This window comes from Mesocricetus auratus, unplaced genomic scaffold (genome assembly GCF_017639785.1).
Source record: "Mesocricetus auratus isolate SY011 unplaced genomic scaffold, BCM_Maur_2.0 Super-Scaffold_100010, whole genome shotgun sequence".
Classification (NCBI taxonomy): domain Eukaryota; kingdom Metazoa; phylum Chordata; class Mammalia; order Rodentia; family Cricetidae; genus Mesocricetus; species Mesocricetus auratus.
In genome coordinates, this window is record NW_024429194.1 from 59094738 (window position 1) to 59120467 (window position 25730).

Consider the following 25730-nt stretch of genomic DNA (forward strand, 5'->3'; position numbering starts at 1 on the left):
CCATTGGCAGAGGACACAACAGATACAAAAGCTCCCTAACTTGCCAAATACTGTCAGGGTCAAGTGGCAGCTCCAGGCTGAGCTGGGCCACCTGACTCAGCTTGTGCTAGCATCTGCTTTCAAGTGACCTTTCATAAATCAGGCCACTGTGTCTCAAAGTGGCATTGGAGGATGCCGAAAGGTCAACTCTTTCTGAAGCCAGATGAGGAAACAAGCTACATAATGTCTACAGCACATTTTCAAACATATTCTCAGCATACAGGTACTTACTGGAAGCCTGAAGTCACAGACCAACATTTCACCCCATCAGAAACTTGCATTGCTGTCTTGGAAAGAACTGTGATTGATTTCCCACAGTCCACTGCTTTTTTTAGCCCAGAAGACTTCCTTAGTGATCTTATCTATGCATATGGTCTAAAGTGTCCCAAATGTGCAAGCCCAAGATTACAGTAGTCAATTTTGTGCTAGACAACCCCCTCTAGAAGATTCCAACTTCAAATTAAGCCCAACATGAAATTCATGTCATTAGGTATCACCTTTTCCTCAACTCTCTCTCTTTTTTGAATTTCCTGTTGCAGAGCTACCACACCCTAGCTGGGCACATCAGGGTCTGTAACCTCCCATTTACTAACCCAGTCCATCAATTCCACCTTCACAAAGTGGGCCTCTCAATTTCTGCAATTCACACAGTTACTGCCTCTCACGTTGACTCTTTAAGAATGGTCTCAGCAGGCTCTTGGCTTCCGAGTTAACTTCAGGCCACACAAGTCAGTGGCCAGCCCATGTGAGAGTTAGTTACATGCCACACAAGTCAGTGGTCAGCCCACGTGAAAACTGAGACCTTGCTTGCCTTGAACCCTGCTGTGATTCCTGTCTGCCTCAAAGAAAAGTTCACATTGCTCATGGCAGCATCAGTTTGACCTTTAATAACGTCTGTCATTCCCACCCCTTTTAGCACACATTCCTGGCATCCAATTAACCTGAGATTCTCAAGGCCTGGGTAATTATTCAACTAAACTGCACAATTACACTGATTATTTTAAATACTACATAGTAATATTTGATCCTCGAGAGCAAATCAACACAATTTCAAACTTAATTATGTCTTTTAAAACATTTTACTGGGATCAGATAGTTTAACAAATGCATTCTATTTATTAATTTTAGGGAGGTGACAAGCACATGCAGCTGAGTGTGTGGAGGGCAGAGGACAATTTCCAGGAATCAGTTGTCTCCTAAAACGTGAGCTCTGGTGCTTGAACTTGGGTTGTCAGGCTTGGTGGCAGGCACTTACCTGCTGAGCCATCTTGTGAGCCCACAAGTGTGGTTTTTTTGTTTGTTTGTTTTTTTAAAGAACTTCTCCTCCTTTAAGTTAGAAGTCCACCACTGTTTTGCTTTTTAATCAAAAGTGAGTTAGTTAGCCATGGTGGTACACACCTTTAAAGCCAGCACTCAGGAGGCAGAGGCAGCAGATCTCTGCGAGTCTGAGTCCAGCATGGTGTACATACAGACTTTTAGGCCACACAGGGCTACACAGTGAAGCCTTGTTGGGTGAAGAAAAAGAAGGAAGTTGGCTGGCTTTCATTCTATTTTGTCACCAGAGTTCCACCTGGACGGTGAAGTTGTTTTTTGAGTTAGCATCTAATCCTGGAAACGGGCAATAATCTGTCTTAATCCCAGTACTTCGTCAGAGAACTGAAGGAAAAAAGTGGACAAGTCTGAAAACAATGTGGTGGCTTTGAGCAGCCTCGATGTGGCCAGGAGAAGTAGGGGAGGAAATGGCCCTTGTATCAGATGGCCAGGTCAGACACCAAAGCACATGTGTTGAAAAGACCCCTAGGGCTCAAGGACAACAGTGGGATGACTCAATACAGGACAAATTTCTATCTTATTACAAGCATGTGTGACAAGTACTACAGGCTAGGAGAGGACCACTTGGAAGGATTAAGAAACAGTCTTCAAAGGTTGTACCACCACACTGCATTGGGTGGGAAGGCAGGAAAATGCCCTGGATCTTTCCCGGTCTCCCTGTCATCCTGCATCCATTAAACCAGCATTTCTTAACCTTGGCTACACAGGGAAATCCTCTAGGGACTTTGGAAAGAACACACACCAGAGCCTGATGCCACTGATCTGGGTGTAGTCAGTCTGCCGGTGGAGAACCAATACATAACTGAACTACACAGAAGGCAGGGTTCTAGATCCCAGGAAGCATTGCCTGGGGAATGAGTGGCCTTCAGAGGCAGCAGGTCCAGGAGCAGGAAATGGCACAAAGAGATGGGTAGAAACAAGGAAAATATGAGAAGCAAGCAAACAAATTTAGATTCACCCACAGAGAGGTCATCTCTCTCTCTTGGAGACCATTGTTCCTACAACGAGCACGATACACTGGATGTCCTTTCCAGTGTCCCCAGCCAGGTGCAGTCTTGCACTTTCCTAACTCTCCTGGGTCTTTGTGTGGTGTTCCCTTCAGGAAGCCTGGAGCTCCTCTTGCTCTATATCATCTTTCCCAACTGACTGGTTAGCCTATGGGATACGTAGCTAGTGTTAGGTAGCAACAATGAGCAATATTTTCTTCCTTCTAGATAATATTGCATGGCAGAACTGACCTTAAATATAAGAATTTGGGAAAAGGTGAGCGAGTAGATTTTCATATATCCCTTAAAATGGAAATAAGTGTTTTAAAAAACAGCATAAGTAATGGCCAAACATTGAGTAACAATGGTTTATAAATTTACAATGGTTTACTGTGATTTATTTTGGTCATCACTGTTCAAATATTCATCAAGGTAACATTCTCTTAAGATGTATTATAGCTTCAGCAAACCTCTCTTACATAAATGTTCACAGTAAATTCCAAAGTCTTAAGATTTTGAATAAAAAAATAGACTTTTTTGTGTAAATATTAAGAGTCATCCTATTTGCCTGACAGTTACCTTTCAAGAAGGATGAAATCCAAGGTCACAGAAATTATTTATTCTGTGCTTGTGTGTGTTATACTGTTGAGTTTTCCCTTGAAGCACTGTGCACAATTGTAGAACTGTTTAATTATTAAGTGGTTCGAAAGTAGGTAGTTTTTAAAAAATATTTTCTTGTGTGACTTCTCCTTTATTATGAAACTATAGAAATGATTTGTGAAAATAGGGAAGTAGAGAGACAGATGAGCCAGTGATGAAATACTTGCCTTGCAAGCATAAGGACCTGTGTCCCATCCCCAGAACTTACGTGAAAAACCATGCCCAGCAGCATGTGCTTGTAATTCTAGAAATGGGGAGGCAGACACAGGTAGATCCCTGGGGCTCTCTGGTCAGTCACCCTAATTAGTGAACTCCAGGCCAGAGACAGACCCTGTTTTAAGAAAAACGAGGTGATTCAGGCATGGTAGCATACTCTTATAATCCTGGCACTCAGGAGGGAGAGGCCAATAGATTTATGTGTGTTTGAGACCAGTCTGGTCTACATAAAGTGTTCCAGGCCAGTCAGGTCTACATAAAGTGTTCCAGGCCAGTCAGAGCTACACAGAGAGATTTTTCTCCCTCACTCTATCCCCCAAAAAAGGGTAAAGAGAAAAACAAAGAAAAAAACAATTTAGATTGCAGCTAATATAGTCTTCACCTATATGCATACACACTTACATATAGATCACACACACACACATGCACGCATTCATGCACGAAAGCAAGCAAGCAAAAAAAATTATGAAAGCACAGTTAAACACAGTTGTAATTATGTTAGGGTATGTTTTAATTTTTATAGTAGTGTTAACTCCAAAATCTCCCAATAGGAATCAAGCAAGAGCAGAATGCACAGAAATATATCAGGAACATAGATTTATGATTCCATATTAAGTCTAAAATTCATTGAAAGATCATTTCCTAGGCTTTTCCATGGATGATATATTCCATGGGAAGTTGAAGTGGTCATCCCCACACCTTTCAGCTCCCGCATCTGGGCTCTCAACATCGTTACCAACAGAAACAGCCCTGTCTCTGAGAACTAGTGTGAGTTTTTCATCAGTAATGTGTTTTGGGTACCTGAGTTTGATGTGTGTGAGTATGTGATGTTCATGTTTGTGGATGTAGATGTACACATACTATGCATGTGTGGGGAGGTCAGAGGACAACCTTGGGTGCCCAATCTCATCATCCACCTTTTGTGTGTATACTCCAGACCAGCTGCCCTGTCATTCCAAGGATTCTTCTCTCTTCCCCTCCTCCCGTCTTCCTGTAAGAGTGCTGGGATTACAGACGCACGACAACATCCAGATTACATGTGGGCTCTAGGAATTCAAACTGGTGCTTGCATGGAAAGCATTTTTACTGTTCTGTGATATTTTGATTGCATTCTGACATAAAGTTGGCTTTTAATCAGAGGGTGGAGCTAGCTATGAGCTGACCAAAATTATCCGTAGAGGTTTTGGAGGGCTGAGGACAAATAGAGAGACAGGAAGCAGTAAGGCAGGGCTTAGAGAAGGTCTTGGCCTTTGGGGTGGAGGAATGACAAGAGGTCACTGGCTTTTCTGTAATGCTTCTCTGATAATTCAGGCTCTTTTGTTTTGGTTTGCTTTTCTGTTTGTTTGTTTGTTTTTTAAGACAGAGTTTCTCAGTGTAGATTTGCAGACCAGACTGCCTTTAACTCGAAGAGATCCACCTGCCTCTGCCTCCTGAGTGCTGGGTTTAAAGGCATGTGCCACCACCACCCTACTCATTCAGTTTCTTATCCCATATCCGACTCCCAAGCTTTTATTGATAAAGAATAATTAGATAAATGTATCATTACACATTGAGCTATCCATCAAGATTCTGATTAATATTTTAATGGACAAAATTTAAAAACAAAATGGGGGAATGACCTCCTATGAATGGAATCCTCAAAGCTCTTCAGGCAGACTATGACCCCACAGGAGCCACCTTCTTCATTACATCATTAAGCAAGAAAAGGAAGATGTTCTCTGTACATAAAACCACATAATTGCACCAGGCAGTGGTGGTGCACGCCTCTAATACCAGCACTCAGGAGGCAGAGGCAGGTAGATCTCTGTGAGTTGAGACCAGCCTGGTCTATAAGAACTAGTTCCAGAACAGCCTCCAAAGCCACAGAGAAACCCTGTCTCAACTGCCCCCACACACACACAAAAAAAAAAAACAAAAATAAGAGACATAAAATTAAGGTTATATGAACTGTAAGCTTCTAAGTAGTTGCCAACACTCCTTATAAAGGGAGAATACAAGTATAAGCTCATTAATTACCAGGAACAGTAGTGAACTGACTAGGATTTTTGTTATAGAATTATGTTTCTAAGGCCTGGGATGATAGCTCATTGGAAAAGTGCTTACCCTGCATGCTTGGGGCCCTGGGTTCAATCCCTAGTACTAGAAAGTAAACAAATTGATCTAAAAAGAAAATATATATTTCATATAGGCAGAAGGAAAATATCTTTTTCAAGATGTAAGAAGGGTTTAGTATAACTATTTGGAAATGTATGCATGCTTTACATACATTTACATACACTGCTTTTAACTACATACTAGCTGATTAATTATTCTGTCTGGGAATTTCACTCATTGTTGACACCTAACTGGACATGCCTTAGGAATAAAATGCTGATTCAAGAGATACTTTGAGAGTGAGACCCACTCCCACATCCAGGCTGCAGAGAACAGATTCATCAAGGGCAATACGTTACACACAGTAGAGGCCATGCAGTCTTATCCCTAACATATAAGTTCCTTGATGAATGGTTCTGCTACTTAAGCCATAGGAACTCTAGGACTGGGAGCCATGTGCACAGTGCCTGGCTTTGAGTGATAATAGAAGGTCAAAGACATGAGAAGGAAAGGGAGCAGGATGACTAGCCAAAACAACCCTGTACAGTAAAGAAACTTCTGACTCTCACTCTCTCGCTCTCTTTCTGTCTCTTCCTCACTCCCTCTCTTTCTCTCCTCCCTCTGCCTTCCCAGTGCATAAAGTCTCTGTCACTCCTAGAAAAAAATTTTAAAAACTTCTGGAGGCATCATTATCCCTGACTTCAAGATCTACTATAGAGCTACAATAATGAAAACAGCTTGGTGTTGGCCCCAAAAACAGACAGGTAGACCAATGGAATTGAATTGAAGACCCTGATATCAATCCACACATCTATGAATACCTGATTTTTGGTAAAGAAGCTAATGTTATACAATGGAGAAAAGAAAGCATCTTCAACAAATGGTGCTGGCATAATTGGATGCTGAAATGTAGAAGATTGCAGATAGATCCATATCTATCACCATGCACAAAAAGTCCAAATGAATCAAAGACCTCAACATAAATTCAGCCACATTAAACTTCTTGGAAGAGAAAGTGGGAAGTACCCTTGAATGCATTGGTACAGGAAACCACTTCCTGAACATAACACCAGTAGCACAGACACTGAGATTGACAATTAATAAATGGGACCTCCTGAAACTGAGGAGGCAAAGGACACAGTCAGCAAGACAAAATGGCAGCCTACAGAATGAGAAAAGATCTGACAGAGGGCTGATCTCCAAAATATACAAAGAACCCAACACACAAAGTAATCCAATTTAAAGATGGGGTACAGGTCTAAATAGAGAATTCTCAGTAGAGGAATCTCAAATGACTGAAAGACACTTAAGAAATTGCTCAACATCCTTATAGCCATTACGGAAATGCAAATCAAAAAAACTCTGAGATACCATCTTATACCTGTCAGAATGGCTAAAATCAAAAACACCAATGACAGTTTATGCTGAAGAAGATATAGAGAAAAGGGAACACTCCTTCACTGCTGGTAGGAATGCAAATTTGTACAGTCACTTTGGAAATCAGTATGGCAGCTTCTCTGGAAAATGGGAATCAATAACCTCTAGATCTAGCAATTCCACTGTTAACATTCCAAAGGATGCACATTCATACTACAAGGACATCGGTCCAACTATGTTCATAGCAGCATCAATTGTAATAGCCAGAACCTAGAAGCTACCTAGATGCCCTTCAATCAAAGAATTGTTACATTTACACAATGAAGTACTACTCAGAGGAAAAAAACAATGAAATCTTGAAATTTGCAGGCAACTGGATGGGATTAGAAGAAACCATCCTGAGTGGTATGTACTCACTCATAAGTGGATATTAGACATACGGCAAAGGATTACCAGCCTATAATCCACAATCCCAGAGAAGCTAGGAAACAAGGAGGACCCTAAGAGAGACATACATGGACCACCCCCCACCTCCCCCAGAAGGTGAAAGGGACAAGATCTCCTAAGTAAATTGGGAGCACGGGAGGAAGGGGGAGGGAGTTAGGAGAAAGAGGAGGGGAGAAGAGGGAGGAGAACAGGAGGGATCAGGAAGGTTGAGTTGGGGGAAAAACAGAGGAGAGCAAGGAAAGAGATACCTTAATAGAGGGAGTCATTGTGTGAAGGCATGGGTGTAATGATTTCACTGACCCAAGATAAACGATAAATGGGTGTTTTCGGGGGTACACTTACACAGAAAATATTAAAGAGCCTAGGGAGCACTTCTCTGCCCTTTCTATCGGATCTGCTGGCCCAGGAGAAGAGAAAGCACAAAAGGAAGCCATGCCTCAAGCTTCCCTCTTCTGTCCACCTGAAGACACGCCCAAAGGGGTATAGCCACTGTTACGGGTTCATTGGCAAGATGGCTACAGTTATAGACTTAAGGGGAAACCTGGCACTAGGGAAATTCCCAGGAATCCACAAGGATGACCCCAACTAAGAATCTAAACAATAGTGGAGAGACCATCTTAGATGCCCTTCCCCTATGTGATTGATGACTAACTTAAATGCCATCCTAGAGCCTTCATCTGTTAGCTGATGGAAGCAAAAGCAGAAATTCAGAGCTAAACACTGAGCTGAACTCCTGGAATCCAGTTGTAGAGAGGGAGGAGGACCATTCTGGGGAAACCAACAGAAACAGCTGACCTGAGCAAGTGAGAGCTCACAGACCCCAGACTGACAAACCTGCATAAGACCAAACCAGGTCCCCTGAACATGGGTGTCAGCTGGGGGGCTTGAGCAGTCTATGGGACCTCTGTCAGTGGAACCAATATTTATCCCTAGTGCTTGGACTTTCTGGAGCCCAATCCCTATGGAGGGATACTCTCTCAGCCTAGATACAAGAGGGAGGACCGGGTCCTGCCCCAAATGATGTGACAGACTTTGATAATCCCCCATGGGAGACTTTCACTCTCCCTGAGGAGTAGATGGGGGTAAGATGGGGTGATGGTGGGGGGAATGGGAGGACAGGAGGGAGAGAGAACTGGGATTGGTATGTAAAATAAGATTGTTTTTAATTCAAATAATGCTTTTTTTTAAAAAAAGGAGCAGGACACAACCTCACAAAGAAAACCAAACAAGGAAAAATATTCACAATGACTTGAGGAAAATTAGGATTCTCACTGAAATCTAAATTAGAAAATACTTTCTTCAGTTCGAAATGAATAAACATCAGTGTTTTCCAAGCCTTCCCACTGTCTACTCATTTGTAATTTCATATTTTAACAGCATATTAGATACTGAATTTTGCAATATTCTCATATTTTATAGTTTCATATTGCAATGGCATATTTGAAGACTATCACAGGCACACAACACACAGGTGTTTTTACTTTATGGACAGACCCATCACACCTTTCTACAGGCTAAGTGTTACGTACAGCTCATACCATATTTTTGAGTAGGGAAGACTATAGAGTGAGGCATTATTCAATCTGCTTTATACAAATGTTAGTGGTAAGAAGTACTGCACTACAGAAAAAGTAGCAGTTGTCTATTTCATTTGAACTAAAATAGTAACACAAGAAATTTTAGGTAGAAGGTAGATCTTTAATAACCAATGTCTTTAAGGCACATAAAGCTTAATGTGATTAGGAGAAAATGTTATGTAAAAATCTCTTCCATGTAGTATCATGGATTAGTGGACTATGGCAGGTTTTATCGCAATTTTTAAAAAAAATATTACAGTTGTTTTTCTCTCCTTTTTTCCCCCTTTATTTTCCTGGCAGTTCTCAGGATCAAAACCCATGTTCACAAGGGCTCTATCACTGAGCTACATATCTAGACCCTGATCTTTTTTATATGGCGTATTCTCTCACTGTATACCAGTAAGTACCTGAGAATATATAAAGGATGAATAAAGTCAATCTCTTTTTTAAAAATCCTATGTAAGTGCCACAGACAGCAGAACCTCAAAGGTAGACAGAGTTTACCAAGTTGCTGCTCCCATGGAGCCCGTAGTATGTAGCTACATAGCCTTTATGTCTTTTAGGGGCAGGGACTGCAGCCTCCTTTTTATTTCTCTTAGATAATCCAGCTGAATCTGTGCCTTGCTTCCTTTTACTTCTGTTAGGAGGAGGAGGAGCAGCAGCAGAAGGCTCCACCCCTACTGTAGCCCCACCCAGCATATAAAACCCAGAAGTATGAAGGAACTAAACAATGAGAAAGTCCATCACGGAGGAGCAGCCAATAGGAAGCACCCTCTTACCTGATGTGGCCAATCAGCTCAATAAGCTTGTGGCTGAAGAAGTAAGCCGTCAACTCAGACACGTGACTCAGGACCGAACAGACCCCAAAGAGGGTTGTCGTTCCATTCAGATCTTCCAGATGCCAGTAGAGAAAGGTGAACACGAAGCCGTATCCGAAACCCATGAACCAGGCCACAAACAGCACGGAGCCGTACTGCACACTGCACAGCAGCTTGATCAAGTCCCAGAAGCTGAAGGCCTGTGAGTGACTGGCCGCAGTCGGAGTCTCCTCAGAGGACTCCGTGGAGTTGTCCCTTTCCACCTGTGGGATCTCTACCTCTTTCCCTTTGCTGTCACTGTTTTTGAAGTGATTGTAGCGGAACCGGAACTGAGTGGCAACGATCAGGGCCATGGTCATGAGAACTCCGAAGACGATGAAGACGATCTGGTAGTTCCGGTACTCGGGGGGCTTGCACCCCTTCCCATCAATGAGCACGTCTATGTGGGTGTAGTCAATGCCGATGCCCACAGACAGCATGGCCAGACCCCAGCCGAGCGAGCCCCACATGCGCTGCAGCCCATAGCGGTCTCGGTGTTTCCCCAGGTACTGGAGGGTTACTGTGTCTACAATCGTGACAGAAGAGGCGCTGAAAAACTCTCCTATGATGACAACCACCAAGATAACCAAGAATATCGCCTCCACTTCTTGTTGGTCATACACGAGGGTGACTCGGTCAGAAGGTAAAGATTTGGTGGTGGTGACGACAGCAGTGGTGGCCTCCGTGACATTTCCTGCGGGGGCAGGAGTCACTGTGCTTGTGTTCAAAATCAAGTCTATAATACGGTGGGTAGTTTCCTCTGTCTGGGGCTGTAGCGTGGGTTCACTGGTCAAGATCAAGGCTGTTGAGAAGAGGGCTGTGTCTGACGCGTTGGGCTCTGTTTCAGACAGCACCAGCACGCTCCTTTTCTCGCGTGATTTTGGTGGTGCGGTAAAGAAAGTGGCAGAGGAGGAATTCATCGGCAGGATAGTTGCTGGGTGACTTACGTTGGTGGGGTGAGCTGTGGGGGGAATCTTTGGTATACATCTCAAGGTAGCAGGCTTGACAAATCCAATGCCCAGGTTGAATAAAACCCAACACAAAAGCGAAAAGAGGAGGACAATTTTGCCCTTTTTGAAACGATCTGCAACTACACCCCAAAAGGGGGCACTGCAAAATTCAATGAAGTATCGAATGCCTACCAGCAGTCCACTCTGGCTGGGTGACATTCCCAGCTGTTTATAATACACAGGCAGGAGCGGGTAAAGAGAGCCGTAGGCAGAATAGAAGAAAAAATAAAAGACCTTGGAAATGAGGAGGTCATTGTTTATTTTCACACAATGTTTCTCGATCCAGTCTATTTCCTCCTCGGGAATGGCGGAAGTCTCCGTGGAGGAGGGGGTTTCGTTGGAAGGTGGCTCTGGTTCCCTGCAGATGCCGTTGAAGGGATCAGCAAGCACATATTTCCTCTTCTGCTCCTCTTCATCATCCGTTAGGATAGCAACTTTATCATCTGCAGCCATGGCTTACCATGCCCATCAGGGGCCCGGATTCGGAGTCCTGACTGGTGATCTGTAAAGTGCCATGTAAGACAGTCAGGAAATCATTAGGACATCCCCTAGTACAGATGAGGAATTTCAAGCTGCAGCTAAAATCACTACTGGGGAGCAAGTTCTTATCACTTAAATCCCTGGCCAAGAAAATCCGTTTTAAAAAATTTTAAATACGGGGATGGAGAAATGGCTCAGTGGTTACACACACTTTCTGTTCTTAGAGGGGACCCAAGTTCAGTTCTCAGCACCAAGTCATATGATTCACAACCCTTCCAATTGTAACTCCAGCTCCAGGACTCTGACGCCCTCTTTTGTACTCCACAGACACAGATAACACATACATACATCTACATCTACACCCAGACATATGCACACTGGAGAGACACATATATACACATAAATAAAGATAAAAAGTATTTTTTTTGAAAATTAAGTACCCGTATTGCCACTGATTAGAGCTGGTTTCTGGCAAGGCTTCAGGTATGGAAGTAGCCTTGCCATCACCTACACTACACATGATGCTCTCAGGAGTCATTTAGGGATTAATTTAAGAGATTAGAACCAAAACCAGGTAACATCTCTTGAGGGCTACCATATAGCTCTGTGGTAGAGTATTTGACTACTGTGTGTGAGGCCTTGGGTTTGGTTTCCAGCAAGATATACCTATAGAAACAGATGTGGATTCAATTTCCTAGTAGTTTACTACACCAGGTAAAGACCTTTACATGTATTAACTCACATTCATCACAACATGCTGTCAATGAGGAGTAAACAAGCCTTGGTTAACACTGGAGAGAATTGTTCCTTGCGCCACTGCTACTATAACTCAATGTCGCCCAGAAACTGAGCTGAAGCTGTGGAACAGGGACATCTATTTCCTGGAACCTGGGAGCCTGCTCTACCCTAGTGGACTGTCACTGGCCATTCAAAATACCCTTAAGCAATATCAGTCCTAGAGCATAACTCAGCCACTGACTTCTGCAATTTATTGCAGCAGACAAGGCAAGGGGAAAGTACTGCAAACCAGCCTGAGTCCCGATGTTTATACATGACACTCCTGGGCAGTCACTTCAACCATTTGCCAGGAGAGCTGGGTTCACAAGCACACCTGCAATGTCAATCCAACAGATCTTTTTAAGATCAGGACTGCTTTAGTCTCCACTATCCATCGTGAAAAATACACTGAAGCAACACCGCAGAGAACAGCTGTTTGGGGATCTTCCTTTTCTTTCTAAAGCCCTGTGATATGGAGGGCTGAGACGAGCTTAGAGGCAATGCCCATCCTCACCCTGTGAATCCAGTTTCCAGCTGGGCCCTCCAGGTTCTCAGCACCATGTCCTGGCTCCCAGAGCTGCCCCCACAGCATTGCAAGGGGACTGAACCTCTCCTAGAACCTGCTACCCCATCATTCTCAGGAAGTCCTTCCCAGACCCCTGGCAACATCTGTCTGTGAGAGGACAAACAATCTGTAACCTGGGGTTTCTCCATCACTAATTAGCAGCACAGTGCTTCGCTGCCATCATTCTCAGCGACTACAACACCTGACACAGCATGACATACCTGTCATGGCTTTGTAAGGATTAACTCACTCAGCCTCTACAACCCCAGAGTACGCATGACCGCTTTCCCACTGTGGATGAGGAACTGTAGCACAGCAGACACCCAGCGCCAGTTCTCACCCAGAATACACTGACGAGAGGGATTCAGTTTCAGACCGTCTGTGTGCCTAGCAGGTACTGCTTCTGCATGCACTGTGCAGCTATTAAATAGGATGCCAAGTGCACGGCGCTGCCTCAAAACTCGCGTGTTAAACATTAAATAACATAAAAGAGTTAAGTGGCAATAGAGAACAGTAGGGAAATAGAAGCCACATCACACTACATAATAAAGGAGCAACAGCAAAGTACAGGCCACAGGAGTTCTTGGTAAAGAGTTCATGTTTCAGACGGGAGTTTACAAGAAAATGAAGGACTTGCAAGGTACTCGTGATTGCAGATTCTATGATTCTATATATCAGCGAGCCTAAAGACACCACCAGAAAACTCTTAGGTTTGACAAACAGTGACAGGAGACAAAAATAAGCATTCAAATACCAGCAGATTTCTTGCATACCAAATGACAAACTTGCAGAGAAAGATATCAGGGAGTAGTGAAAAGGCCGTGGGTAAGGGTGCTTTTTCTACAAGCTTGATGACTTGCTTGATCCCTGGAACCCATATGAAGAAGAAAAGAGCCTACTCCAAAGAGTTGTCCTCTGACCTCCATCTGTACTCAGTGGCATGCATGACCCCACCCCACCCCCCAACATCACACATCAAGCACACACACAATTTTTAAGATTTCATTTATTTTTATTTTATGAGCACAAGTATCTGCCTGGGTGTATGTGCATGTATGCAGTGTCCATCAAAGCCAGAAAAGGGCATCAGATAGCCTGGGGTTGGAGTTAAAGTGGTTGTGGGTAGATATATTAGTGCTGGGAATTGAACTCTGGTCCTCTGGAAGAGCACCCAGTGCTCTTAACTTCTGAGCCAGCTCTCCAGACCCACAAATAAAAGTTTTAAGAATTAAAAGAAAGAAATCATTTACAACTGCTTTTTAAAAATCTTAGAATAAACCTAAGCAGAGAAATGAAAGACGTCTACAATGACAACTTTAAAACACTGGAGAAAGAAACTAAATATAAAGACCTCTCGTGATTATGGATTGGATGAATTAATATTGCTAATTGTTAATTATGTAACTAATGCTACATAAAGCAATGTAGATATTCAATGCAATCCCCATGAAAATCCCCAAAGCCATTCTTCACAGAAATAGGAAAAAAAATCTTAAAAACTAATACGTAATCACAAAAGAGCTCAGAAACCAAAGCAATCATGGACAACCAAACTTCTGCACACAAAAAAGTAATGATGGGGTAAAAAAAGACTGCCTAAGGAATGGGACAGTCTTATCCACTCACTCTACATATGTATGACAGACTGAAACCGGATATGGATACAACTCAAAATCCTAAACAAGAAATCCAAAAACCCAATCAATAAACAGGAGAATGAAAAGAGCAGACAGTTAAAATATGAAGCACAAATGACCAATAAACAATGAAAAATATTTAGTGACCAGACAATATGTAAATTAAAACAACATTCTGAGTCCATCTTACCCTAGTCAGCATGGCAGTCATTAAGAAAACAAATGAGAGAGGTGAGGGGTGATGGCATACACCTTGAATCCCACCACACAGAAGGCAGATGCAGGTGAACTTCTGTGAGTTCAAGGCCAGCCTGCTCTGCATAGAGAGTTTCAGGACAGCCATGGCTGGCTACACAACAATCAATCAGCAAATGCTGGGAAAGATATGGGCAAAGGGGACCTGTATATACTGCTGGTGGGAATACACACTGGTCCAGCTACAGTGGAAATCAGTATTGAGGTTCATCTTAACACTTAAGATAGAACTACCACATGACCTAACTGTACCACTCCCGGAGGACTCCAAGTCAACCATCACAGACACACCAGCACGTCAATGTTTACTGCAGCACCATTTGCAATAGCTAAGCTGGAACCAACTGAGGCATCCATCACGGAGGAAGGAATGAAGAAGGTGTGGGATAAATACACAAGGAAAAGGTTTTCAGTCAGAAAGAAGGATGGAGTTACATCATTCGCAGGAAAATGGGCTCAGCACAGATAATCATATTAAGTAAATTAAATCAGTCTCTGAGTGACCAACACCATGTTTTCTCTTTGTGACTCCTACATTTTATGTAGAAACATAAAATAATATATATACATATGACATAAAAGCATTAACAACACTGTCAAGGGGACAGAGTAGCATGTGGGAGAGGAAGAGGTGATAAGGGAAGATACTGGGGTGTAGGAGGGGCATGATCAAAATACATTATGTATAATATTTACATAAAATAGCCCATGTGATAAAATACTGTGCTCAATGGCTACACACACATGCACATACATGTGCACACAAACATACACATGTACACATAAAAACAAGCATACATACTCACACACACACACACACACACACACACACACACACACACACACACACACACATGAAACAGAGGAGCCAGCCAGATGGAGAAAAAGAAAATGAAGGACTTAATTTGAACCTTGAAAGACAGGGATTATCTCAGGCAAAGATGAGACTTAAGTTGAACCTTGAATGATAGTTAAGATCTATCTCAGGTAAAGGTGAGAGAGAGAAGTCTTCTAAGATAGGAAATGGAAGGAGAGCCATGGCTCCTTGCAGGGTTTACAGCAGGGATATGTGAGGCTGCCAAACAGAACAGATTACAGAAGACTCCAACGCCACACAGAAGGACAATTCGACACAAGACACAATGCTAAAGACTAACAGCACATTCTTTTTTTTTTTTAATCTATCAGGAAAAACTTAGCGCCAACCAACAGATAGACAGGTAGACGGGCACTTTGTGACTTGTGGGTTTCCACAGTGGAAATCATATGGTCCCTGCTTTCTAGTTCAGGAGTGAGAGACCCGAGTTCCCTGCCCCAGCCAGCTGCTTCAAATGCTAAAATGGTTGCAAGCCTGGAGACAAGGCTGTAAGGGAGCTCAAAGAGTGTGGAGCCCTTCAGGAGAGGGGCAGGGATTCTGATCCTGGGGGCTGAGACTGGCAGGGACTGGAACCACAGCTGCCAAAGCTCTGAGAAAGTTTTTGGTTTGTTTTGTTTTGTTTTTTCATGAACAGCCTCCATTCAGTAGCTGATGGAAGCAGAAGCAGGCACCCACAGCTAAGCACTGAGCCACACTCCTGGAATCTGGTTGTAGAGAGGGAGGAGGGATGAGCAAAGCAGTCAAGACCATGCTGGAGAAAGCTACAGAATCAGCTGTCTTGACCTAGTGAGAGTACTCGGACCCCAGTCGTAAAGCTGGGGAACCAGCATTGGACCCAACCAAGCCCTCTGAATGTGGGTGCCAGCTAGGAGGCCTGGGCAGGCTACAGGACCTCTAACAGTGGAACCAGTATTTGGGAGCCTATGGAGGGATAGTATTTCAGCTTAGGCCCTCCCCAAATGATGTGACAGACTTTGATGATCCCCCATGGGAGGCCTCACCATCCTTGGGGAGCTGGTGGGGGGTGGGTTGGGGGGATTGGCAGGGGGCATGAGAGGATGGGAGGGAGAGGGAACGGGGCGGGGGGGTGATATATAAAATGATTGTTTCTAAATAAAAAAGGGGAGAGAAAGTTTTCACTTCTTAAAGTCTTTGTCTCCTCAGTTACAAAGGAGCAAGGGGCTTGGCACCAGGGGAGCTGTGAGAGTGAAATAGTGCATGCTGGACCTTAGCACAACACTGGGTATATGCAAGACCATGTGGGCATTGTTTATGCTGAGAGAGTGACGAGCCTCTGCTGGAATGAGGCAGGGAGCAGGATGCCCATGTCGGGATTTTGCAAATAGCCTACCATCGGAACTTTTATTTCAGTGTAGGTCTTATCACTGAGTGTGATATAAAGGATATGCTAGTAGGTTTTAGGACAAAGGGCACTTTGTGACCTGTATCTGATGCAGCCGTTCTTAGCACCTGGAATCCAGTTCATCTTATGACCCTGTCTCACACCTTCCTCCATTCCACTGTTCTCACGCCTGTACTATGATGTGATTCATAAGTAATCCTACTTGCTACATTTTCACAGATCCGGTGAGAACTGGAATCTCATACGTCACACATTGTCCTTTACTTCTGTCACTTGCCTATTCCCAATGGTGCGATGGGGATAAAAATACCAACCCAAGCCAACTACTCCCAGAGGGTTTTAGGACCTAACTGAAACAACGCATGAAAAGCAGCAGTTCTTCATTCAAAAGCAACATGTGAACATTTAGTGGTGGTAGAGTGGCAGCTGTAGTTTTATTCCAAGATATTCTTAGTTTTGCAATTATTTTCAAAGTATTGCTCTCAAGTGTGTTTTGGCACGCCCCTGAACTAGGCTGGTATTTTACCCATGATGCTCAGACTGCTGTCAGCTTCCTAGTCCACTGCCCAGAGGAGGGTGGGATTGTGTCCTGGCTCTCAGAGAACACCCTTGAGTTTCAGATTGGAACAATAAGACGTGTCTCCAGGCCAAAAATAGCTACTCATTTTAAAGGAAGCAGCTGGCATGGGTGTAACGTCACAAATCTGAAAGACAGGGTTTGAAATCTTTAACAGTTCTCGCCAATCCACTAAGAGGGCAAGAGGAGCAGATTACTTTCATTTCTTTAAAATGGAGAAATAGCTCTAGCTTGAACAAAAAGCCAGGAAGTTCAGCGTTACTGCTTTATGGGAAGAGATAAATACCAATTAAAAAGAATTACAGCTCTGATCCTTTAGACTGTGCCAATCATCATCAAACTGTACCTGAGGGTGCATTTTAAGCATCTGAGTCTACGTGTAGGTATCTTATAATAATTTGGAATGTAAATTTGAAGCTGGAATCTCATCACCTTCTTTCAGATAAATTTCCCAAATTTAAACAAACCTGGCAGGAAGGACAAGTGATGATCACACTAGAGCAAGAGAAGACTTTTAAAGGAAACATATTTATATTTTTTCCATTTCTCCAATGAAAAAAGTTGATAGATGCTCAAGGGAAACCATGTGTCGCTGGGCCTGTGTGTTTATTTGTTAAGAAGAAATACAACGTGGGACTTCAGGGACTTCCAGAGCTTTTGGGAAGTAGAAGCAAATTTTATTGATCTCTTCCTCAACCACAATCACTAGCCAGGTAGCAATGACATTGTTTGTGTAGGACAACCTAAATGAATAGGCAGGGGTAGCAATATCCACTGTGCTTCAATTGCTGAAGTTTAGAAATCATTTCCTCGAGGAAATAACATTACAAATAGGATTGCCCAGATTACTCAGCTAACAGCAAGCACTAAGGGCCAACATTATAGAGCATGCAGTGTTTAAGGGAAAATCCTTTCTACTTTATAACCCAGGATGCAAGCAACACATTTCAACAAGGCACCCTCACATACTCAGGATTCCACTTATCTCCTCAGCAGGGACCTGGGAACTCCTCCACTGGTCTCCTCCAAGCACCAGAGTTCTGACCAGAAGTCTCTGAAAGCCTTCGATGTGTTATACACTGGTGGTCATGGAGCGTGGTGGGGGCTGGGAATCTGGTGGTTTGGTCCCCCTCCCATTTCCTCATAGACAACAGGACAGGTAGAGGGGAGGGAAGGACATCGAGGATGGAGTTTGACCACAACCTCCAGTCACAGGCAAACTGACCATTTGACAGCTGTCTCCACTATCACATCACTGTTCCAGTGACTGACTTTAAATTTGGCTTCCAGTAAACTGGCAATAAAAATGACAGCCTCCAAAATAATACAGAGAAACCCTGTCTTGAAAAACAAACAAAAATATTTTAAAAATCTATAGGAATAAAACAGAGGATTTTTAAGAGTTGGAATTGAAAACAATCATTTCTTTAAAGTTTTATAGAGGCTGTCCTGTAGTAAATAATTGCTTGTTATACCACTGATATAATTCATATAAAATGAAAATTAGTTTTTAAAACAACGAAGTGCATAGAGTGGCTGAGATATTGCTCTTAAAAGCCAGCTAAATGAATTCTTTCAGCCAAAGTTACACAAGGAATTCCCACCCCAACATCTTTAGGAAAGGAATAAGTTTGGTCAATATTATTATGGAAAAAATATGGGTCCAAGAACACGCATAAGAAACCCAGGAACACTGGAAAGTAAAACCATAACTTCAGTACAGTGATATAACCATTCATAGCACTATCTTAGGTACAGATGAATAGTATATTAAAATGGATCCTCAATAAATGATTATTAAATAAAAATCTGGTATTATCATGTGGCTATGCTGGTACCAGACACAAGGAAGTAAGGGGTTAAAGAAAGCAAGTCTCTCCACAGGAAGAGGAATTATACTCAAAGCACTTCCTTTGGATATACCTTTCGGTAAATTTATAATCTAACCATATTATAGATATCAAGATTTAAAATACATTTCTCTATAGTCATGAACTTATTGCCAATCCTTTTTAGTTGATTTTACTAAATACATTATAGTCTTTAAAAAAGTTTGTTTTCCCTTCGCACATTCCACATGTCATTTAAAATTGTTTAGCTGTTTCTTGTGTTGTTAAGGTTCTGATAATTGAGAATTATCATGTGCTATCAATTATAATGATATAATTACCTTCAGTAAAAGTTTATTACTTAGCATGCTAAAGAAAAGAAATTTGTGTTTATAATCCTGGCAGTACCTTATAAAGTTCTGGTGAAAATGAGGATGGACACCAAAAGCAGAACTTTCTGGAAAGCAAAGATTTAAGTATAGATAATACAATGGTTCTCACAGTTAGCAATGGAAAGCAGGAATAATATGGGCAGTTAAATAAATTGTGATACATCTTTATAAAGAAAAAGTTGACTCATATACCCATATCATGGGAAAACATAACTTAAAGTATAACATATACAAACAAACAAGCAAAAAACAAGACAAATCATACCGGGTTTTGGTGCAGCATGCCTTTAATCCCATTACTCGGGAGGCAGAAGCAGGCAGATCTCTGTGAGTTCAAGACCAGCCTGGTCTACAAGAGCTGTTCCAGGACAGCCTCCAAAGCAATGGAAAAACCCTGTCTCGAAAACCAAAACCAAACCAAACCCAAATAAAATACAACAAAAACAAAACAAAAAGCAAACAGGGCAAACCTACATATTGCATCAGTTTTTTCTGTAAATTTCTGATCTTCACATGAAAAGTATTTTAGAACAAGACTTGAAAAAGAAACACTAAATTGTTATCAGGGGTTATCTGTGGGCAATGAAATTAGGACTCAAAAGGATGTTTTCCCCCTTATACGTGACTAGATTTTTTTCTTTGATGAACATTTATCACTCTTCAAATATATTTGCTTTGCTTTAAACACAGGCATGTAAGTGACACCCGGAGCATCCCTGATCCTGGAGATGGTGGACAATTGTAGGGACTTGATAGCGATGATCATAGGGACTTACCAAACCGATGTCTATTACTCAGAGATGCCTATGCCACCTGAAGAAATCATTCAAAAGACTCATTCCAAGGGCTTTGCACTTGGAGAAGATTTTGCACCTTTAATTGGGAGCATGATTGCATGGAAAAGAGTAAAATTTATATATTTTTTTATTTTTTAAGCATGAAAATAAAGTCTTGTGGTTAAACTCCCTTAACAAAGGCGACTTTCAAGCACATCTGTCCATTAGTGCAGTACAGAAGTCATTGCGAAAGAACTGAGAAGGTGCTTTACAGCAGCTGGAGGAGCTGGAGTCTTCAGGACCCAAGACATGTGTGCCAAGAACAGTGAACCTTCTAAGAGTCTTAGACGTAGGGTTGTCACTCTATTCGCTCTGGATTTCTGTGTTTAGTGTAGGGAATTGGTGTTTTGCTGTATGTGAGCAACCTTGTCTGTCATGGGCCCAACCAAGGGTTCTGAGTTGAACACAGGGAGAGCAGAAGTAACTCGACTCAGAGTGGAGGTTTCCACACAGGAGGGAACTACCAGTCCAGACTCGTCACTCACTTTCCCTTGGCATGGTTAACCCACAAATCAGGCTCGGCCAGGCAGCAACAGTTCCTCTTTCTAGTTCTCATTTGTCTCCTCTTCAAAGCCACAACAGGCCTCTCTCTGGCCACAGCTGACTCATGGGATTCCCATCCTCCCTTTCATTCTCCTGTCTCACTCTGCATCTCAGATCAAAATACTTTTATGCATTTCTCCAGTCATTCAAAGTTGGAGTCTTCTGTTTTCTAACTACAGATATTCCCTGAATTATTCTCCCTTCTCAAACATACTGAAAACAAATGGCAAGAAAGACATCCCTGCCACCCAATTTATTCCTTTTCATATCTTTTCAATATGGTTTTTCTAGTAGACTGAATCTTCTATCTCTGCTCCATTATTTCATTCTACCCTTCCCCGTCCTAAAATGCAGTAGAGCCACCAGCTGTAAGCAATATCACACTCTCATTCATAATTGCCAAACTCGGACATGCCATCAGCTCCACCATCAGCATGCCTACAGCTCCATCACTCCTACATTTTACGGAACCAAAGCATAAAGCTATGTGGACAACACACAACAGGTTTTGCAGGGTTAGTTCCTTTTGGGCTAAGACACACACACACACACACACACACACACACTCAGAGAGAGAGAGAGAGAGAGAGAGAGAGAGAGAGAGAGAGAGAGAGAGAGAGAGAGAGAGAGAGAGAGAGAGAGAGAGAGAGAGAGAGTCACCTACCACGAGTGTGTTTAGAGATACAAAGTAGCAGCTAGGAGTGTAACAGCTATAGCAGACACAAACTCAAGGCTTGGGTTCTATATTTTAAATATTTATTTTGGTTTTCTTTTTAGGCCCCTGTACCAACAAATCACACACCATTTGTCATAGCAAAGGACTCTGTTAGTTTCCAAAAGTTGTCCAATGACTTGAGACTATGCTATTTTATAAAAGAATAAACATCTTTCAAATATAAAGCCCACATCAGCTACAAAGAAAGGGTAGTGTATCAGTGAGTCTAAATACTGGATATCATGCTGTTCAGGAGTCAAGAAAACAAGCACAATGTATAAAAGCTGTATTCACACACTGAAGGACAGAATAGTGAATACCCAGACAGACAACTCTGGGTACTAAACATGGAGGAATTACAAGCCCAAAGGGAAAGTCCTAGGTGGACCACTAGAGTGTGTTTACTGCCCCAAATTCACATAGTAACCCAAAACTACTGTGTCCTGGGGAGTGCCATAGGCTTTCTCCCTAAAGAAGAAAGTTTTTACCAAAACTGGCCTTAACCATGGCGGTTCTTTGTACTTGGTCATCCCCACATCAGGTAGATTTCCTTCTGCCTGAAACATAATAAGAACCTTAAATGAAAACTGTCAGAATAGCTCCTCTACAGAATAACGTTACAATGACCTCTTCTGCCAGATTGCCTTATAGTGACATTGCATTCTAATGAACCAAGATTATTCAGATTTTCTTCACTAGAAACACAACAAGAGTGGTGTGTTTTCTTGTATCTGAAGTCTAAATATATTTTGCCTTTGGATTTCTAATTCTGAGCAAGAAAATGTATTTACTTTTAAGAATTCTACACATTAATTTTGATTAAATTAACACAAGAGTAGGCAGGATTGTGGGACTGTATTTAGTGTTACCAAATACATCAAATATGCATCAGACTAGACTTGACCATGACTTTCTGCTCCTGAAATGACATTATGTAAACCTGAAGGCATCTATAATGCCATATTTCCCTGAGATGACACAGCAGGTAAGCTGACTCCTCCTATCAACTTACTCACTCTACGAAGAGAAAAATAGTCTCCCGGCTTATGGTCACAAGAAAGACACAAGGAATTCTGACAATCCATTCTGTGATACACCAAACATTCTCCTTGCAGAAAAACCAGAGCTGTAGACTATGCCACAGCTGTGTGGAAAGGGACAGGTGACCACCTGAGACTCTTGACTCTGCCCCTACAACCCTGGGAATATCTCTACCCCTGATGTTATCTTACTTTCCTGAAAACACTGTGTATGATATTTAGGTACCTTCAGTCTTCTCTTAAATGAATGGTGTCCTTACTTCTTTTCCCCTTTTGTTTATATAAGAAAAGAATATATGCTTTCCCAACTTTACCCCATATCTAACTTTCTAAGGTCAAAAGAAAACTTAACACTGTATCTCTACAGCCCCCCAAACACACTCACACTTTATGAGAACTACATTTAACAGCTTGAGGACATAGTGATGTGTAATGGATATAAATCTGGTCTGCAACCTGCCTTTTCACTTAACATACTTTGAGTTTTCTTAAGCCAACATACCAGTGCAGTTAGCAGACACAGGTGCTTCATCCTCAAATTTCCCTGCTGTGAGAACGCTAAAGATTTACTGAAGATCAGAGGTAAACTATAAGAACCTATTGGTCTAATATTCAATTCATCTTTGGCAATAAGGTTTACAGTCCTTGTAAGTTCAAAAGTGGTTAAGATGAAATGGGTAAAAATATTATACATTCAATAACCTATATACATTATCAATATGTAGATTATTCTGTTGAGTAAATGTCACCATGTATAATGTGCATGTATTGAAACAAAGTTTATTCTCAAAGGCAAGAAACAAAGGCAAGTATCCATGTAGACCATGAGACTTAACAGATTCTGATCAGGGAGGAATGCCATGTGGAAATTTCCTACACTTTAGGGTCAGAGGCACGGGTCAAATCTAACTCCACCTCTTACTGAGTATGTGGTTGGTCTAAGTTGGCATAACTTCTCTGAGCTTCCCTTTCATGGTGTATAAAATTAGAAGACAGATATTGGTACAGAGATTTGAAAATAATTCTTCAGGGTGGCGCCTTTAAAAAGAATTCCCAAAGTGCAGCATTACTATTGATAATGCAGAAATATATGTGTGTGTATGTGTATATATGCCCATATATGTATATTTGGTGGATAGAATTGGTGATCCAATACCCACACCACCAAACAAGTGCTGTTTGGATTTGTCTCTGTTTTAATATGTCTTCTTGTTTTATATTTACCTTGATAGAGAAACAGCCTTGGAAATAAGTTACTGTAAAACACTTAATAGCTTTAATTCAGTATAGAAATAAGACCCTCTTTACTCTCCAAGTGTGTCTTGCACTGAGCTCATTAACAATGTTTCAACCTTTTCCTAAGCAATGTAAAATTTTACTTATAACCTATGAAAGGGGCCATTCACCCTTATTTGTCACTAAGTAACTAAAAAAATCCTCCACATATACTAATGACAAGCTGCCTTGAGTGTCAGAGCCAAGCTTCCCAATACAGAGGATTCTTTCCTCCCTGTTTTCTTCACAAGACCATAAATAATGCATACACCTTCAGCTGGCTAGCACCGAGTCTCCAGCAAGCGCTGCTCTGCACAGTATACGGACCTACCAAATGTTCACCTCCTTTACTGTTCAGCTAGTAACACATACACTGTATGCTGCCTGTTTTCAACTACACCTAATATCACGCAATATCGTCAGCTTTCAGAAAGGTAAAAGGAAATCTGACTGCTATACTATCCATCCATCTTCTTCCTATATGCGAGCAAACCGAGATGATGTATCAACCCAAGAACACAAAACTATTTAGACAACTATTTAGTTGGGAGTTGAACTTCAACTCTGCAAGGTTATTTCTGTGATGGGTCAGCAGGTATATGTTCCAGTAGGTGTAGGAGTGCTTATTAAATGTTTTAGAAGGAAAGGAAATGTTTGTGGTTTCGAAGGAGTGCGGTAGCAGCAAAACGCACAGTGAGCCAGACTTAAGGATAATAACCCACGGGCAAGACCTTGTAGGGAGAGGCATGGGGAGGGGGAGGGGCTACACCTGAAATCTTCACCCTCGTACGGAAATGTACCTGGTAATCTTCGTTTAGGAAAGGACCTAAGCCCGAGTTGAAGCTAGACTGCACGCACGACGCGGGGCATTTCTCCTAGGAAGGTAGAAGACCGGAGGGAGAGGTGTGAGCCCCGGTGTTTGTTCCTGTGGGAGGCAGACAATTTCAGCTTCCTCCTGTCACACAGGGGGCCACGTCCCTGTCACCGGTGGTGCGGACACTGCCGCCTCCCCCCTCTCCCGGGGATGTTTACCTCCAGGGCGACAGTGGGGCCGGGCTGTGACGGAACCTGGACCCGAGAGGCCCACCCGCGCCCCCACCTTCGGCAGCAGCTGGGGCGGCGGGCGAGGGCTCCTGGGCAGCGCCTTTGTTTTCCCGACTCCAATTACGTTTGCGGAAGTGCTGCCAGCGCGGGGGACGCCGAGCCGCTGCCCTGCACCCCGAGGATGACAGGCGGCGCCCGGGCGAGCGGGTGGGGCGGGCGCGGAGGCTGGGGACCGGGGCGGCGCCCACCGGGCAGCAGGTGCACAGCGGAGGCTCGGGAGCCGGGAGGCGCCGACCCACTCACCTGGCGGCGCTCAGCTGCGCGGGACGCGGGGAGCCCTATCCCCGGGGTGCCGGGTGGCGGCTCCGGTCGCCGGGGCGGCGGTGGGCGGGCCAGAGTGCAGCATGTCGGTCGGGTGGCTCGCTCCTCTCCCGGGGCTGCGGCGGGCGCGGCGGCTGGATGCGAGCCGGGTGGGGCGAGCGACGGCGGTGGCCTGGCGCAGCCGCCGCGCGACCTTCTGTCCGCTCCTCCTCCCCGCTCTGGTCCTGGGCCTGGCCTCGCCGCCGCTGCCTTCGCTCACGACCGGCTGGACCCGTTTCAGGGCTGAGCCGGAGGACCAGCCGCCAGGTGCAGCGCTCCGCCTCCTGCGGCGGCGGATGCGTCGACCGCCTCCTCCCGGCCTCCCGCCCTCTGGGGCCGCCCCGGGGGACCCAGGATCCAGTCCCGCTAGGGTGGTATGTCCTGAAGGGGAAAGAGAAAAGTGGGCGATGTCCCATCCCTCCCCATCCCTATTCCACCACACCCGACACGATCTGATCTTGCGGAGCCGTGCTCTGCTCGCTAGTCATGGTAGTCACTGGATAGGCGAGGGGTGTTGGAAGGGACTTGAGGCCCAAAGTAGATGGGAACCTGTCCTAGGGGTGGTGACAG

General features: G+C 43.4%; 1 protein-coding gene across 5 annotated transcripts in view; it reads right to left on the reverse strand.

The window, feature by feature from the left end:
- Mfsd6 (major facilitator superfamily domain containing 6) overlaps window positions 1-25427 on the reverse strand; it is a 64995-nt gene extending 39568 nt beyond the window's left edge. Inside the window, exons 1-3 of one of the 5 annotated variants that reach the window (XM_013123976.3) lie at window positions 25104-25425; window positions 24557-24681; window positions 9508-11097 (exon numbers count right to left, since the gene is read on the reverse strand). In XM_013123976.3, coding sequence (XP_012979430.1) covers window positions 9508-11048 — 1541 coding nt within the window. In that variant the 5' untranslated portion in view covers window positions 11049-11097; window positions 24557-24681; window positions 25104-25425. Of the gene's footprint in view, window positions 1-9507; window positions 11098-24556; window positions 24682-24788; window positions 24932-25103 lie in introns of those variants that run through there. The other 4 variants (XM_013123977.3, XM_005084492.4, XM_013123979.3 and 1 more) reach the window with 4 other exon arrangements.
- Between the last annotated feature and the right edge of the window lie 303 nt (window positions 25428-25730).